The sequence below is a fragment of the Salarias fasciatus genome, chromosome 9 (genome assembly GCF_902148845.1).
Source record: "Salarias fasciatus chromosome 9, fSalaFa1.1, whole genome shotgun sequence".
In the NCBI taxonomy this organism is placed as follows: domain Eukaryota; kingdom Metazoa; phylum Chordata; class Actinopteri; order Blenniiformes; family Blenniidae; genus Salarias; species Salarias fasciatus.
This window is the reverse complement of record NC_043753.1, coordinates 15,135,705-15,153,929: the sequence shown is the minus strand read 5'-3', so window position 1 is coordinate 15,153,929 and position 18,225 is coordinate 15,135,705. Positions and strand designations below refer to the sequence as shown.

At 45.2% G+C, this 18,225-nt stretch overlaps 1 protein-coding gene and 1 long non-coding RNA gene across 3 annotated transcripts; one reads left to right on the top strand and one right to left on the bottom strand.

Moving 5' to 3' along the window:
- Positions 1-489: 489 nt before the first annotated feature.
- On the bottom strand, positions 490-17,390 carry pde7a (phosphodiesterase 7A). 2 transcript variants are annotated; one of them, XM_030099237.1, is made up of 12 exons: positions 17,214-17,390; positions 8,614-8,674; positions 5,570-5,659; positions 4,807-4,970; positions 4,645-4,708; positions 3,840-4,036; positions 3,337-3,468; positions 3,142-3,233; positions 2,912-3,056; positions 2,723-2,819; positions 2,505-2,585; positions 490-2,413 (listed from the first exon to the last, which is right to left on the bottom strand). In XM_030099237.1, exons 1-12 carry the CDS (start codon positions 17,349-17,351, stop codon positions 2,163-2,165), a joined length of 1,512 nt encoding a protein of 503 aa, XP_029955097.1. In that variant the 5' UTR covers positions 17,352-17,390; the 3' UTR covers positions 490-2,162. The 2 variants fall into 2 exon arrangements, with proteins under 2 accessions (XP_029955097.1, XP_029955098.1); XM_030099238.1 differs by having other exon boundaries at positions 5,570-5,656.
- Positions 17,042-18,225, top strand: LOC115394084 (uncharacterized). The gene is made up of 2 exons (XR_003932007.1): positions 17,042-17,097; positions 17,223-18,225. It is a non-coding gene; the product is annotated as an uncharacterized LOC115394084 (long non-coding RNA).

The window sequence follows — 18,225 nt, the reverse complement described above, 5'->3', positions numbered from 1 at the left end:
TCTAAAAAATCGAAAAGTTATCACCTTGAAATTGGTTCTGCTCAGTTTTCTGCCACGTTTTTGGTTTGTTTCAACAGTTCTACTCACGGAGTCAAATGATCACAGCTCAGCTTTTTTCTTCCTCTGATCTTGATTTAATGAAACTGATAAGTGGCTGGTTTGAGTGTGTGTGTGTGTGGGTTACTGCCTTCAATAGTAATCTGGATACAAACCCATGTTAAGGGACTTCCATAAAGAAAGCAGGCCACATCAAGGAATATCATGAACTAAAATGTATATATTGAAATTTTACTAGTTTTCAGTTTCATTATTTGAACCAGAATTTTAGTCAACTCAATTTGATATTCCGTAGTAGATATTTTCAGGGGCTGACTCGATCCCCCTGCAAAACGAAGCTGGGTGAAGAATCAGGTGGATTTCAGCAAAGACACCAGAACTTCTAACTTTTCTCGCCTCTGCTGCATATTCGGCCCATGCAGAAGTCAAACATTCATCAACAACAGGTTTTATTATTCAAATCGTAACTGCAACAGGCATGTATCAAAAAGGTCAATACAGCAAAGCCTTTACAAAATCTGGCTCGACACTGAAGTCTTCCCAAAAAATGGCTGTCGCAACAAATTGTAAACAGTTTTATCAACAGTCTTACAGCACTTACAGCAAAATACAAATCAGCTAAAGTAAGAAAAGCACCTGTTATCTTCCAAAATGTTCAAACACAAACACAATTTGTGCCACTATACAGAATCAAAGTCGACAAAACCAAACACAAAAGAAATGGAATGTTCAAATTCATTCGATCGTTTCGTTTCCATACAAAAAGAAGAAAAAGAAAGAAGAAGAAGAAGAAGAGAAAAAAAAAAAAAGGATAGCTGGAGTTGTTCCTCACGACAGAAAGGCAAAGGGATCGGACAGTGCATTCAGAGACAAGCACACCATGCACTTGATGGGAACAGGAGTTGGTTTGGTCACTTAGCATAGTTTGTGCATAGTTATAAGGCATCGGTTGAGCAGTCCTTTAGGTTTCATGTGGCTGTGAGAGACATTCTGCGGGGAGGGAGTCTCCTTCAGTAGATCTTAGCTGACAAAAAAACAAAAAAACAAAAAAAAGAACATCCTTGCATTATCCGCAGTCGCCTCCATTTCTTCCCTCTCCCTCTACAAAGAGACTGGCAAAACCCTGAGCGAGTGGCGTTGCGTGGAGTGGAGTTGCAGGCGAGATGCATGTGCAGCGACTGAACAGTCTGGAGTCTGAAACCCAGTAATACCTTCTTCGGGGTGTCTCGGACGGGTGGCGGCGGCGAGGCCGCCGCGCGCCCGACGCCGTCGTTTATTCGGGAGTGCAAAGAACACGTCGGAGCGCAGGTGGAGTCGCTTTATGGCATCTGGTGTGTTTGAGTAAGGTTCTGCTCATGGCTTCAACAGTGGGATGACAGTTCGGACGAGTGGTTCCTCACGTCGGTGCTTCGAAGGCAAAACCGTGGAGCCGACGTGAGTCACTTCAGTTTCGAGGGAAAAGATACGGCGAACGAGGAGATGCGTAAACAGTCTTCGTAGAGGCAGCAAAAGGACTGGGCTTGTCACATTTTTTTTTTTTTTTTCCCGTTTGTTTGTTTTTACACGAGGAAGAATCTTCAATACAAATGCAAACACGGCATTACTCAAGAGTCCGAGGAGGGTGTCGTGTCTGAATACTCCAAGTTGTCTCAGTCAGTTCGGATCATTCTTCAAATCTTTGTTTTCAAATGGCACTTCAAAATACCAGGAACAAAAAAAAAAAAAAAATCGTCTTCTTCAGTTCTCATACTGCTTTTCCCCCCTTTAGGTTCGCCCACAACAACGTTGTTTGTTCAGTCAGTAATGCCAAAACTACAGTGGACCAATAAATAAAACAAAGCAAATAAAAGAAAAATACAGCAGTAGCCAAATGAGGTATCTATGTATTGCTCTATGCCGAAAAGAGAAATTAAAATTAAATAAATTAAATAAAATCAGTGGTTTATCAAGATGGGAGGCCAAAGCAAACAAAACATAAACGGGGCGTGAAGATCAGGTGGGGCGGGGCTGCGGGCCGTCAGCGGGCCCCCCCGCCAGGCCCTCAGTGTACGTGAGGCCGCGAGTCAGGGGTCAGGAGGTCGAGGTGAAAGGGCACACGCGGAGTGTCAGGATTCTCTGCTTCCCTGAGGTATTTCTTTGGAGCTGGTTCCTCCCGCTGCGCCTGCGGCGGCGGTCGCCGCGGCGTCTTCCGCGGCGGCGGGCTCCGCCTCCTCGGAGACGGCCGTCTGCTCCTGCTGCAGGCCGCCCCAGCTGGCTTTGTTCAGCCCCATGTGGCCGAGCATGGTCTGGGACAGGCGGGTGTCGGAGAAGCGGGCCCACTCCGCGAACAGCGGCTCCGCCACGTACGTCATGAAGCCTGCAGGGGGCGAGGAGGCGCCAGAGCACGTCAGGCTGAGGTCGAAAAACCAGCCAGGAATAATCAGCGAATGCGATCCCATCACACTCACCTATTTGAATGTTTCCAACTGAGTTGGTCTCTCTGTCACAGAGTGGGCTGACTTCAAGTTTGTGCTTCTTCTCGATGTCTCCTGCACGAGCGCACCAAAAATAAAGAATCTAATTTACATATGAACTCTTAATTTTTAATTAAAACGCTTACAATTTTAACAAAAGGAGCAAAAAAAAAACTAAAAATTAACTGTACGAGAAAAGAAAGATGGGCGACCTTGCTGGAAGAACTCTGCAGTCACTTTCTCGCTCCACTGCTTGCTCAGCTCCCAGGGCCTGCAGGGGTTACAGATGTCTGCACACTTCAGAGCCATCTGTAGGGGGCGCCAGTGACAACCACAATGAGAAACGCTGTGCTTTGTCGGGACCTGTTCTTCCAGCAGCGGTGGAGACGGCGGTGACCGACCTGCAGGATGAAGTGACGGTGGCTGGCGTTGCTCAGACACAGGTTCTCCTGGTCCAGGTGCGTGCGGAACCTGGACAGGTAGTCGTTCTGTCTGCTGATGTCCGTGGCCAGGATTAAGGAGCCCAGTTCCCTCTCCAAGTTCAGGCTGAGGTCAGAGGATCGCGGAGTGAAAATATGCGACAGTAAAAATATGTGACGTGGTGTGTGAAACGTCTGCGTGTCAGTCTGACCTGTCCTCAGCAGGCAAGTGGGAGAAGAGCCCAGTCTCTCTGAGCAGACCCACTGCCGACTTCCAGTGGTGGTTCTCCAGTACTGAGGTATTCTGGGAATGAAAAAAAAAAAAAAATCAAATCAAATGAATGCAACAGAAGGATTGCATCTATTTACCCCGCAGTACTTTCAGACGGGATGGACTGTCGTCTTACTCTATAGAGTTTGGCTAGATAGTGGTCAGTCTTGATGAGGAATGGCTGGTTGACCCCAGGGTGGTCCAGGTCATGTGTTGCAGCTGCCAGGAGTCCCAGCAGGATGTCATAGGAGGTCAGGGACTTTGCAAGCTGCAATAAAACAGAGATGATCACATTATGAGCATTCCTTCTCCAAGTAATTTCAGAACTGCTGATTCATTCATTCGGGTATAAAACCTCACTGTTCACTGGTTAGATTGAGGAAAAGCTGATTTTAAAAGGTCGCACTGTGTGCTGAGGACACTGGAGACTGTTGATATTAAAGTGTAGGTAATGAGGAAACATTTAAAAAGTTCGGTGGATCATCAGTGTGAAGTGCAGACATGCAGGTTTATGTGCATTTATGTGCATCAAATTACTGACATTTGAAATTGTTTACAACTGTTTGATTCCGTGTGGTTTGATCTTTAAATTCCACAGCTGCATAAAAACAAGATTTAATTCTCAACATATGAGCTCACCATGGGCTCCTGCAGGTAGCAGTACATGGCCTGTGTGACGTCTGCAGCATGGACAGCGTTGTGATACGGGTTCCCGCTGTGGTAGTCTTCCTGAACCATGACCAGAAACCTCCAGAGTTTGACCATGTCCAGCTGGAAGAGCTCCACCAGGCCGTACTGGTTGAGCAGGTGGGAGGTCAGGGTGATGAGGCTGTTTCCTGAGCGGGAGACGACCGAGAGGAGCGTTAGTCTTCTTCACGTTTGAAAATACTGTCAATTTATTTTATTCAATGAATTCATCAGTAAATGGGTAAAAGACAAAGCAAAAACATATTTTGGGGGGATGGTAGTGAAACAAACATGAAAAGAATCTTTAAGAATATTCATTTATCATGAACCTGCATTCTGAATTCTGCATTTATACAGAAATGCGCCATGTGTGTCTCTTTACACCCTGATTGTTGAAGGACAAATTTAATATATAGACTAAAGTATGGATCAGATGTTTACCACTGTATCCTGTCAGAACAATATGAGGATCTCCACACCAAATTCACAATTCCTCCACTTTTATCCAGCTTTAATTATAATGGATTTCATTTTCTATCTAGCTGCTTCAGTAGAAGCAATTACTGGGAAGTTGATTAAAGTTCAAGTGAAGTTATTTCTAAAACTTTCTTTGGCTTCCAATAGATGGCACCAGTGCTAAAACTTTGAATCTAAAGCGGAGGTGATGCTGCATGCCTCGATCAATCAGTGTATAGCTTATGATATCATGACATTTAAAACAGTTTATGAGCACAGTCCAGGATTGTGTTTTACCAACCATTTGTCAATCTATCAAAGAGGAAAATGTCAAAATTCCAGGTCCCAACTTTTTCCAGCATGCACTGCAAGAGAGGGGGGAAAGAGAAGAGTTTGAGAAGTGGGGTCCGCAAAATAAAAGATGTGCAGAAGGTCCGGTTGCGTGTTCCGGTGGCGGACGTACTCGAGCCTGTCCAGTGTAATCTTCGTCGAGGATGTGGAGGGGGATCTGCTGGGGGAGTCCCCTCAGCAGGCGGGACGAGTGCAGGTATCTCTGGAAGCTGAGCAGTCTGTGGACCCGCCGCTCAGGACCAGAACTGGCCGGTGTGGACCCCCATCCCAGCCGTGCTAAACACACACACACACACACACACACGGGGATTTTACAAGAGATGCAACACATGAGCGAGGCAACAATTTCTCGCACATTAGCCTCTGAGAACCATTTGGTTCGGACGAGCTCAGTGGGGATCTGACACCAACACAGCGATATACAAACAGTCACTGCTGACACAGCCGCCCACTCATAAGCCTTTCGTCTGGGATCGCACTGCAGACATGCTTTGTCAGTGGTCTCTCACACGCACACGTACACACACACACACACACACGCACACCCGACAAAGGCACCGTGTCTGAACAAACTGTGGCTGCAGTCCGGAAACACGTCAGCGTGAGGTAGGATTACTTTCAGGTCAAAATGTCGACACGCGCTCGCTGCTTCTTTGTAAATGTTTAATGTTTTCTGAGAATCTTCTTGTCGGTGCGCAAAAGGTGATTGAAGTGCACGAACCCAAATCATAAAGAAAAGCGGGACCTCTGTTTTTAGACGCATGTGAAAGAGTGTGTGAGAGCGGCGCGGCGGGTGAGCGTGGAGCTGCAGTTTGGGAGAGAGAGAGAGAGAGAGGTCAGCGGGTTGAGGTAACCGGGTCGTGACCCCTACTTACTGTGGAGAGTTCGGAAGTCGATGCACAGGTACGGGTGGGAGCTTCTTCGTTCCGGTTCAAACCCAACCTGACTTCTCACTCTCACATCTCCTGGAAGAAATCGGCACTTATTTCCTCAAGATTCATACATTCAACAGCAAGTAGCAGCACAAATCTCTGTGACAAGATCTCGTGGTTTTTCCTTTCCTGAGCAGCATGAAGACGGGCTTCACCACATGATGATGAGCGTAAAATGAATTTCAAAGCAGCAACACAACTGAAACACAACCATAACCTCTTTTTTTTCCCCCGAGAGTCTCAGGCAGATGGTGTGTTTTTCATCACAGAGAGTTTCTTTCACCAGCCCTTCTAAGCTGAGACTACTTCTGGTTTTCTGGCACTATTCAAAGACAGAGTGAGAATTAACAACTTTGCTGGTATTTCAGATTTTTTTTTTTTGTGTGTGTGTGACAATTTGTTCTGCTTCATACTTCGTACTTGAAACATTTTTCATTTCGATTGAAAAGGGGCTGCGACTCATTTGAATGCGTTTAGGAATCCATCAAGTTTTTTTGTAACAGAACTGTTGTTGTATGTGCTTTACACCTGCTGTAGATGAAAAAAAAAAAAAACTCTGTCAATCCTACACAATACTGCAGTGAATCCACATTCACTGCGCGCAGAATTGCTGACAGAAAACCCTTAAATTCTGTCTCAGCTTTTCCAAACTATTAGGGAATAATCCATCTTACACTAAGCAGGACTTAAACCCTCTGTTGTGGTGAAACCCATCGTCTTGTTGCTCCCAGCAGCTCAAATCAAGCAAAAGATGGGATTCTGAAAACACTATTCGACACCGCAATCAAGCACAGTCACACACAAACACACACACAAAACTCAGAAGAGGAAATTCAACAGACAAGTCACTCAAACGGGTGAGCATGCGATGCCATGTCAGGACGGTCTGGTCTACTATTAGTGCTCTGAACCATTGAGCGTGATCTATAATCCATCTACGACTGATTTTAGTAGTCAGGCAGAGGAAGGGGGCCTAAGGCCCCCGTCAGGAGCGGCGAGGGCGCGGTGACGCGACAAAATGCTGTTTTTGTTGTTCCAGGCAACAGTCTAAAATACGGCAAGTCCGTGGTGTGCTGATCAAGGTGCTGAACAGTGCAATGATACGTTTCCAGCATGGGCACTCCGGATTGCGTCATGTGTGCATCGGGATTAAGAGGCAGTCACACAGGTGTGTTCCCACGGCCAGCATGTTACTTACTTGCAGACAGCTGTTTGAATATTACACAAGCGCCTATCAAAATACCAAAAAACTAAGAATTACTATCCGGGGCATAAGTATGCTGAGCGTCTTGCTGAAAGGCCGCATGTTTGAGGAGTGTTCAGATGTGAACGTGAGCGGTGAAAACGGAATCCGTGGCGTTTCACGTGCAAAATCAGAAATGATGATATTCATAATCCCAAACGTCCATGCTGTCCTCCCACATGTGTGCGCATCTGTCACATCTGCGGATGCATGCGCTGGTGCTCTGCACATGTGTGCGTGCTTATGTGATTAGTGTGTTTTGAGTGTCACAGGGTCCATGTTTCCCCTACAGTGCATTAGTGCCGGCGCTCTGGGGTGGATGTAGGTCATGTCATTATAACTGATGTGGCGAAAGCTCCGAGTCCCGCTATTTGAAAGCACATCGGTATTAACTTGGCAGACTGAACCCCTGGCCCGGGCAAACACCAGTCTGCATTAGTGTGCTTCTCCCTCACACTCAATTTAATATGAAATCTACGGAGACAGATGCTTTTTGCCAGTGACGTTATCAGACCGCCGTCATACTTAGCCAAGTAAAATGATTAAAGCAACTAAAGCTCCTCCAGTGAGCTCGATAAACTGCTGCTACTGTGAGGGGGACGCACGTGCAGCAGCAGTCCAGTCGTGATCCAGCTGGAAAGGGACGGTAACAAGAACATGTAAAGCTGGGAATATCAGTTTGGAGTCATTCGGCGTGCCTTCACCCGTCTGCTCAGATCTCTACACTTTAACGCTCCTACAAACGGTTTTTGCAGTTGTTTAAGTTCATTCTCTGCCACACTGTGCAAAGTTGATTTCATGAGCTGGACAGCAGGTTTGACTGCACAGGGCAATACGCATGAATAACAACATCATCCTGTCATCTACAAACACTGCTGATGCCTTCAGGAAATCAATAAGCAAAGCTTCAACAGAAAGGCGTATTTGTTCTTGTAGCATTTATGCAAAGCTGAGTTTAGAAATATGAGCCACGTGACAGGTTAATCAGTGTTTTGGTGCAGTTTTATTAAAGAGAAAATTAAAACTGATATTTTATTACACCATATTTATACAGCTGGATCACCTGACACGTGTCCAAACCATAAAATCATTGACGGAAATCAGTGAAAGTTGCTGGACCAGCTTCGGGACTATAGAGAGCATCTAATCGCACCATTATCACCAAAAGCCTCATTGATTAGAAAGCCAAAGCTGATCTGACTGCTTCCTCGATGCATCCGACTCCATCTGCCCTTGCAGAGCAGCGAGCTCTTCATCATCCATTTTCTAAACTGCTTATCCTGCTTAGGGTCGCTGCTCGCAAACGAGCGCACGCAGAACGTACACAGAAACACATGCAGAGCAACGGAGTAATTCACTCAAAGAGTCTTTAGGAGGGTTCAAATGAAATCCGGCACTCCTAACAAATCTGATCAAACTTCAAACGCTCAACAATGCAGATATGAGCATCATAAACCTAACGTGACCCAGAAATTACAAAGAAAAAAAAAAAAAGGCCAGGGATTGAGTGGATTCTGGGCGTGCACTTTAGTGTGCCCCCATCTCTTCATAATCTCTCGGTCCATTTCTGATCCATCCATTTTCCATCTCACTGCTTTTTTTTTTTTTTTTAAGCCTGTGCATATTAAGAAATGGACATGATCATGGAGCAGATAAACCCCCTGGTGTGTGTGTGTGTGTGTGTGTGTGTGTGTCTCTGCTGGAAATGCACGTGAGCTTGCACTGGGAGCGGGGAAACACTTACCTAGCATACGGATGTACAGCGCGGTCTGGTCGGAGCTGTCGTAGGAGATGGCCCCTCGTCTCTGAACGGAGGGAGAGAGACATCGTCAACAACCGTTCCAGGTTCAATACCATGTTGGAATTATATCATTACAGCATCATAATGAGGTATTGGTGGTGATTGTTGAGCCCAAAATTGGTGTGTGTGAAAGCAGCCCCATCTCCTTCCAAAGAGGCTTGAAAAACACAGGCTTGGTTTTTTCTTTTTCTTTTTTTTTTTTACATTTGAAAGTATAGACAGAAGTTGGTTAAGTGCAGGGTGGTGTCATGCTGCTACTGTTGGTTCTAATCTGCAGTGTTTGCGTATGTGTGCGAGAGCGTTTGACGCTGGTGTTGTGCTGATAAACATGTTCCAGCTCTGTATCATCGGCCTGATACGGCTCTGCTATCGGTCATGTGAGAAACACATGTGCCGTGTGGACACACACACACACACGCACACGGTTTCCCATAAATAGAATTTATTTTGAATCCCATCTCAATCAATGAGCTCCCACTCATCAAGTTTTTATGTGATATTACAACTTCCCTTTCCAGAACTGCATTCAACACGCTGGATAGAGGAACACAATGGGGCACTGCGATGACTGATGATATATCACTATATAAATGTTTGATTATGATTAAATTATTCTAAAAAAAGAATTCCCTAAAAGCCTCTATTGGAAATGTTCACTCTGTCAGGTTCAGTGACCATATGCCGACAGCTAATTCAGTAAAAGTTTATCTAAATCTACTTTTTGGACACTTGATTCTGATGTTTTTATCTGACAGTGCACACCGAAGAAGCACAATAAGATAAACGTTAAGAGGAAGGTGGAGCAAGCACGATGAGCCAACGCTAGAAAGCACTTATCACAGTTTTCTAAATATTGTCAATATGCTGTTGAACTTGGAATCGCCATTCGTGCTTTCTCAATGCAAAAAGAAACACACACACTCTCAGTCATAGGTGGTAGTCTAAGAAATATAATTTCAACCAAATACAATACAAAATATTCTGCTGTCTCCCTGAATTTTTTGGGGGGGAAACCGCTGACAGGAGGACAGGAACCATGTAGCTGGTTATCAGCACAACAGTACGAAAAACCGGCTTTCTAAGCAAATGGCTTAGAACTCTAGAAAGACCTTATAAATGCTGAAAAGTATGTAGCGGTTTAAGAACAGGATATGCTCCCATCCAGATCATCCATCTTCACAGAGGGATTATGATACTAATCTTTTCAGATGTGTTTCAGGCCATAATGCCGGCACGTAAGTCCTTTAGGTTATGAAGAGAGACATTGTTTTATTTACGACTCCAGTTTGAGCTGTAACTCCGCAAAACACTTTGCTCACTCACCACTCAGAGTGAATGTATAAACAGGATATTCATGTGATGTTACACAGATAGAAAAAAACGTTTTTCAGTAAGTCACAGAAATATTGTGGTTTATCATGAGTCGCCATGCGATAAAAACATTCATGGACATTAAAGTCCCATATTATGCAAAATTCACTTTTCTTTTTTTTGCAAAATAATCGTTTCCTAAAGAGTAATATATCCCCATAAGTGAAGAAAGTCTGTCATCTCCCTCACTGGCTTATTCCATCTTTTAGTGAAACAAGTGAATCAGAGATTTTCCCTTCTTGACATCAACAGGTGAAATAATCCTCTCACCAAACGACTGCCGTCGGATCTCTGACACCTATGTGATATTATTGAAAAACTGTAAAATATGACCATTAAATCCTTGATAAATGGACAAAAATTGAGGTTTAGAATCAGCTTAAACAAGATTTAAACTGTTTTACGATATATTGTGTGTCATTAATGACAGTTTTCCACCACAAACTAGCAACATGTTTCCTCAAATGTGAAAGATAATATCAAGACTTTGCATCTGCAGGAACATCCAGCTGCCAGTACATATCCCAGAGAAGGAGGCAGCTGCACCGGCGGCGTCACTGGCCCGGCAGTCGCTGTCGCGGTTATGACTGTGGTAACTACATATTTGCTCTGCAGACCAGCAGCTGCTCCGGGCTACACCGACGGGTTTGGCTCACCTCTCTGTGCACTCCACACATCCTGGCTCTCCTCCAGGCCAACTCTTCACTCTCTCTTCTGGGGTTACCCTCATCTAAGGTTACCCAGTCCGCGGGGAGCCGGAATAACCGGTGGGTTAGATCACTGACAGGCTGCTAGAAAACAAAGGCTTATGTTCGGCTCACTGATGGTCAACACTGGGCTGGTAGCTAACCTCTGCCTGACACCAACGATCACATCAACAATCCTTCAACTCCCCGTCCAACACTGAAAAAAACCCCAAAGTTTTTAGATTTGAGGAGCAGAGCTGAAACCACAGCGCGGTTCATGGTATTGATAGAGCTATCCACAGGACAAAGTCTGGGACCACATGATCACAACCCAGTCTGGCCACCACAAACACAAATGTACCTGCTTGTATACTTAATACTCGATGGTGTTTGGTTTAAAATGACTCTCCTTCACACACACTCTCACACCAGTGTCTGTCCTCTAAGCTCCTGACAGCCACCAATCCAAAGCTAATATTTTACCGGCCAGCAAACAGCTTGACTCAGGGTGGGTAATGTGGAAGGCTGTATTTTAGTGTCAACAAGAGTCTGTGTTTACACACGGCACCGGTGTTTAGTGTGAGCATTATAGATTGTGTGTATGTATGCAGGGACTGTGTGTTTGTAAGGAGGCTAGTATTGGCTGTAACGTGCGTGGGAACTGCATAATGCTGGCTCTCGGGTTGGGAGTGAGGAGTGACCAAGCCCTGCCAACAATTGCCCAAGTAAACCTTTTGGCCAGAGCTTTGCTGAAAGCACACACACACACACATACATCCACACACACACACAGTCATACGGGGCCATCCACCAGTTTGCATGTGCTCCACAAGCAGCGCACGCTGTCATGCACAGTGTCACATTCCTGATGCGAACAGTGAGGGGAAAGTCACATTTCACCCTTGAGATGGCCTGGACACAACACACACCCCTGCCACGCCTTGCACCACCAACACACACAAAAAAACCTTGTGCTCGTGGTTCCAGTCACGGTCCAACAAGAACCTGAGCCACCATGTGCTTTTTGAAATGCTTCGCAGCCAAGTGAGACATAAAGTACAATTCAATCACATGAGCTGACGTATCAACAGAAGATAACCGCATTTCATTGTATTTTGTACTTAAGTATGACTCAGCATCAGAAGTTACCAAAGAATTTGAAGGCACCTTGGATTTTTCTTTTTTAAAATCAACCAAGTATTCAAGAGGCCTACAATTACAAACAAGCATATTTTTTCCAAAGCAATTCAAGAGACTCAACACTTCAACAAAATCCTTTCCAATCAACTTGTTTAATACCAACCATGAAGCAGCTGCAGACGATGTTCACCCGCTACACTGGTTTAACTTTGTGCTTGCAAATAATATACATTACAGTTCTGTCAAATTAAAGAAAAAAAAATTATTTTGCATTAGGACATTTTAACCAAACACCTTGTTGGTTTTTGCTTGCAGCAGTCTCACAGCAAACTCTATTCAAATTGGTTTTGTTTGGAGTTTACCACAAACATAACAGTGTGGTCATTGTGCTCCCTGAAATTCCCCATAAGCTCGTTTACATAAGGTTCTGGTTTCTTATCGTAGCTTCGTCTCACCGCCTGAGGTCACCGGAGTCGGGTTTTTGAGGTCAGGACCTGATGTCCTAACTATTTGCCTAACCGCAGGGCTCCAGCGTCTGTCATTTTCGGGCTACTTTAGTCAAATAGATGCTAACCATTTCACAAAATCTTCACAAATGTGTGCTCCAAGGACCTTTCAGGAAAGTGGTGAAACTCTGCTACTCCAGGTGTGATGAATGTCTGCTTTTTTGTCCTCGCCGACAGCCTCCTTTATTCCAAAGGCTTGCTGAAGGACTAGTTTCAGACGGGCTGCAAAGACGTCAACTCAAAACCCTTCAGCAGCCTTTATAAACACAGCTTTTGAGATTGAGCTGATATTGTCGTTCAAAGTCTTTTGAATGGCATCCAACGGTCCAGTGGACAGAGACGCATTCTTGCACTTCCTTGTCTCAAACATAGGAGGCCTTTATTATCTTATTAAGGTTGAAAAGTCTGGTCGTAACTGAAGACAGGCTGGTTCCTCCTGCGTGTCAACTGAGGTCGAGCAAATAAAGAAGCCTACAGTACTGTATTCTTGTAAACTGACTGCATCAGAAACAAAGCAGCGCACACACACACACACACACACGTGCGTGTCAATTCCCGAGATAAAAGCAGCTGGACTCGGAGAGGTTTCATAAACTGAAAGCTTCCTTCTGAGTTATGACCTCTCGCAGCGCTCTGCTGTGTGGGACGGCACATTCCAGTAACTGAGTGCGAGGCCATAAACACGGGTAGGTTTGGAGTGAAAGTGTGTGTATGCATTCGTGTGCAACCAGCTGCCTGACACACACACACACACACACACACACACAAACACACTGTTGGAAGAGTGTTTTTATAAGTACGCCGTCCAGTGTGACACACTCCAGCTGCGCCGGGAGTTTTTCCAGAGGTGGGCTGCTGGTTTGAGGAGAGGCCCGGGGTGAACTGGCCCCGCGCCTTAAGGCAGAAAACGACGAGCGCCGTCACTGAGCAAAGCTGCACGCTTGTCAAGCAGCAATATATCTACCACTAGTGTTTGTTTTTTTTCTTTTTTTTTTTTATATTGGCGGGTAGAGTGTCATAAAATGATTGAGGCTTTTTTTTTTTTTGTACTGAGTGCTTTGAAGGGCCTTGTATACATGTGCTTTTAGCAGTGTACTATGAAATAAGCCGAGCTGAGGAGTGGAGGAAGGGAAGGTTTTTAGCTTCATGCTCTCACGGGCCGTCTGCCCTGCACAGGAATTTCATTCATTTCGAACATCATCCCCAGGCTCTAATTGCTTCTAACCCCCCACCAAAAAAAAAAAAAAAAGGGTTCTTAGGAAGGCAAACAAAGCCCAGGTCACCAACCGGTGCATTCAGTCTGGAGTCTGAAACTAGTCACACTTTCCTGCTTGCTGTTCAGGTTCACAGGTGTAAACACATGGCCTAAATACGGTTAATATTGAGGCAGGAGAGTAAACATTGTGTCTGTCGGTGTGTTGATATGTGTAAGTGCATTCTCATGGCCGACTGCACTCGACACCGCAGCACAAAAACAGAAACGGTCATGTGATAAGAGGGGGGCCCCTCACAGAGAGAGACAGACAAGCACAGGAACAAGGGTATTGCTCACGTTCGGAAGAAGACGGCGTGCAGGGTTTGGCTTGTTTCTCCACTAAGTGATACTGAGTGCCATGCGTTGCAGCTCATTCAACAGAGACCTGCGTTTCGGTCGAGCAGGGGTTAAAAGTTTTTAGTGAAAGATTGTGAAACACCAGGCTCAGAGTCTGAGCGGCTCCTTCAGCATTCTTACCACATCCTGAAACTACGTCAATCTGATGGCAATGCACAGCAGCAAAAGAAAAAAAAAAAAACCTTATCGGTTCAGTTAAAATCAACACAGTGACTCCCTCAGAAAGAAGCACTGTACTGGATTTCTTTATCAAACTCTCCACGGAAACATCTACAGCGTGGATGGCGGTGCTCGGCTGCACCCCTATTGCACGGGCTTATTTTCACCTATGCCAAAAACATGTAAGAGTGAAATAAGTGGATCCGAGGTGAGCGGCCGCCACACTCTCGACGCTATCTCTGGCTGCGATATGAGAGACTGAGCCGACAGTGGATTGGTGCTTCCACTTGATGTGGTTTTCCTCCCGTTATCACAAACATCCGCGTGACGGCCCAATCCTCGTCAATACTGTGCATCTGTTTATTGATGGTTAGATCGCTACAGGGTTTGTTTTTTTCTTTTTTTCAAAGCTGTAAAATGACACAGTCTCATGCGACTGGGCCCACCTGTGTTCAAACCAAGGCAAGCACAGCACAGAGACGCCCTCAGTCCTGCCGTGCGCAGTAATTCCTACCACGCTTTAACTTACACACATTTTGGAGTTGAAATGAGAACCGCATGACTCTTCCCTGTGTCCTCCCCCCTTTCCTTTCATACTGCACCAAACTAATCTGCCTCTGTTTACACTTCTCTTTTTCATGGGAAGTCAAAGTAAACCAGCACACGTCACTACATTTATGCAAAACTCATCTTCCACCTCACTTTTGGGAATTAATCAACAACCAACGTGCATTGTGTTCGAAACAATAGAGGCACTGTCACGGATAAACGAGCCCATTTATTTGATGCCGTTGCTGTTTTCAACGCCTCTTCAGCAACATATTTACACCCAATCATAAGCATTCCACAACCACTGATGTGGCGTATTCTTCTGAGACTCAGTCGAGTCTCCAACCCGGCTCTTTCGTCCTCTGTTTACAAGAGGAAATGTCTTCATCTGCAAGGGAAGGGGAGGGGAGGGGGGAGTGTAGAGGAGAAAGAGAAAGAAAGAGAGCGAGAGAGAGAGAGCTCGTGAGTGAGCGGAACAAGATAGCCAGAGAAAGAAGAGAGACTGAGACTCCGGCCATCTGTGAGTCTGGCAGTGATCCAAACCACTGCCCACAGAGCCCAGGCACATGCCTAACTGCCTCTTTCTGCAATGGTAGTCCAGCTCTGCTTCCACAAACAACAGGCCTGCAGAACCACACACAAAAACACAGCAGCCACCAAGGACAAATGCACCCTTATGGTCATAAATAGGGCCCAAAACACAATATTTGTAGAAGTGTAATTGCTCAGCGACTCAGGCTGAGTGACAGCACTGTGCGCCTGCATGTATGTTCGCCCAATTCTGCCAATGCTCGGGAGGAAAAAGATGAAACACGTTTAGCAGGTCTTTATGTTGAATTTGTCACTTCCTGTTCATTCTTGCACAACATATAAAAGTGTAAAAAGTGATTTCACAAAGTTTCCAAAAAAACAACTTGAGATGATTATTGTTTAACTAGAAATTGCGCTCAATGGCAAATATCTTCTTCACAACAATAAAAGCACGCTTCCAAATAGTGAATGAGAAGGACCTGTTTGGACTATTAATCAAATAGTGAACCTGACCATAAGGCACAACAACCTCTGCCTGCATCAGAGGAACAATTAATCTTAGATGGAGTTTATCTTTGGTTTCGGAAGCCTCTACAACAAACCCCTCTTTATGGGAAGCAAGGATGGTTTCAGGGACTTGGAAACTGTTTTACACGTGTTCTTAAATGACACATATTTGACAATAGAGTGGCTACAACAACAGGGCGAAAAGGGGAATTGATTATCCAAAAGATGATATGTGGAAACCGTATCCAACATGCAGTGACGTCAGTCGAGAAACACTGACACCAAAGTGAAAGACCGCTGAGGAGGCACCTTTGATGGACCAGGGGACGCGTCAAGTCTTTGAGCGGCCCGTCTGTTAGGATGGGTGGTAGGTTGAAAGCAGACACACATGGGTGGTTATGTGGAGCAGGGGTCCTGTACAAAGGCCTAATGGAGAGTCCATTGAAGAGGATGCTCCAACAGCCCGACACAGTGACTTAATACCTCGTTAATGGATTGAGAAATCCCATGCAACACTGCGGGAGTTTCTGTTCATGAGCAACTAGCAGGATGTGATCCAAAGCGACGAGAAAACACCCCGCTGCTTTGGTGCAAAAAAAAAAATATACTTAAGCAACAGTAAAGATGCGCTGCCATTTAAAAAGTGTAACACTGCATAAAAAGAAGACCACTGACTTGCTGTGCAACTTTTCTCTGAGGGCCTCTTTTCACAGTTGGTGCATAGTGAACAAAAGCCAAGCAGTGAGGACATCACCTGAGACACATGCTCAGAAATTACTGCACCGCATTAGAGATGGACTGGAGGACAATGCCGGTCATTCTGTGTGGACAAGAGCTGAACACAACATGAACTCTCCAATAAGAAACGTGGTGTTGCAGCCCTACAGTTTCTGTCCTTTCACCACATTGCAGGTGGAACACAGAAGAAGCCGGTTTTACCAAAGCTGCATGTTCAAGAGTTCAAGACTCCAGGAAAGCAGGAAGCTTAACTGTGACTCAATGATTGATGTTTCTTCTGTCAATGTGTCAGGGGAAGTTAACATAAATAACATTGTGGCACGTTCATTCTCACAAATCCCAGAGGAGAGCTGGCACACTTCAGCATGACACTGGTAGTGCTGGCTCAAGAGTAAAAAGGAGGGGCTTTTTATCTGGAGGCAACATGCACAAACACAAAGTTGGTTTGGGGAGATGTTTTACTGTGTTTGAGTGTGTGTTTTAAGGTCTAACAGATAAGAATATGCTGTGTGGGCCAGTACAGTTGAGTGCTCAGTGTGTGTGTGTGTGTGTGTGTGTGTGGGCCTAAATATCCAGCGACCACCTGCAAGATTCCACTGAATTATTCATATTTGTTGAGAAGAAACAGGTATTCATAGTCAGTGTGAACCCCCACAGTCAAGCCCCAGTATGGATAAAGGATACAAAACCAAGATGAGCATAATATTGCTTTAAAATATCTTTTTTTTTTTTTTTTAAATTTACCTGTGACAGCTGCCTCGGATCTGGAGCCCCGAAGAGAGAAGAGCTGGAGCTGAAACTAATGGCTCCCCTCCGGCTGAGGACATGCTTGGGAACCGGCCTGTCTAGAGGCAAAACCGGTAGCTGGTAACATACTTCCATTGAATTGTCGGGGCTGGATCCAGATCAAAAATATAGAAAGAAAAAAAAAAAAGAAATATATAGAGGAAAAAGATAAATGATGCAAAAAAATGCGGAAAAAAATAGATGAGTGGAGAATTGAAACCCCCCCCCCTTTAAAGCAGAGAAATCTTTCAAAATTGTGGAAACGACCTGATATCGAGCTGCAAAGTATTTCTGTTCATTATGAGCGACTCAAAACTTCCAGATCGCCTTCATGGATGCTGCTGCTTCTCTTCTACCTCCTCCGTTTTGCCTCCTTTGGTGTCATTCTGCGAGGGGGGAAAAATCATGCTGCTGCTGCTGCTTTTGCCCCTTTCCTTCTCATTTTACTCAGATCCGGGCCCACGGACGACGAGACCTTCTTGCCATTTTCTGGGTCTTTATGAAATCGCTTCCTCATTTTCAGAGCCGAAAAACGCGTCCGCACATTTTGGGCTTCGTCGGCGTTCACGGATCCGCATATGAGCATATCCCGGTGCGAAAACAAAAGGCACGACCACTTCCAAAAAATGTCACCAACATATCATTTCAATGAAGTGAGGCAGCTCCAGGATGTGGGACCGTGTCACTCGGTCGTGGCCGGGTGGTTTCTCTCTCATTCACTCTCAAAACGGAGGCGAACAAAAAAAAAATCAACATGTAGGGCTTTTCCGTCCTTTTTCCCCCTTTTTTCTTTCTGTCTTTCCTACAGCTGCATGATGAAGGAGCAGTTTGATTCACCGCTGACCGTAAAGCACAAAGTGTCTGTCTCTGAGAGGGAAACCCCGACGTTCATCCCATTCACTGCGACTCCGCGGGGCTCACAGGAAACCTCATGGCACGTAGCGCACAGCGACCGACCAAAAAAAAATAA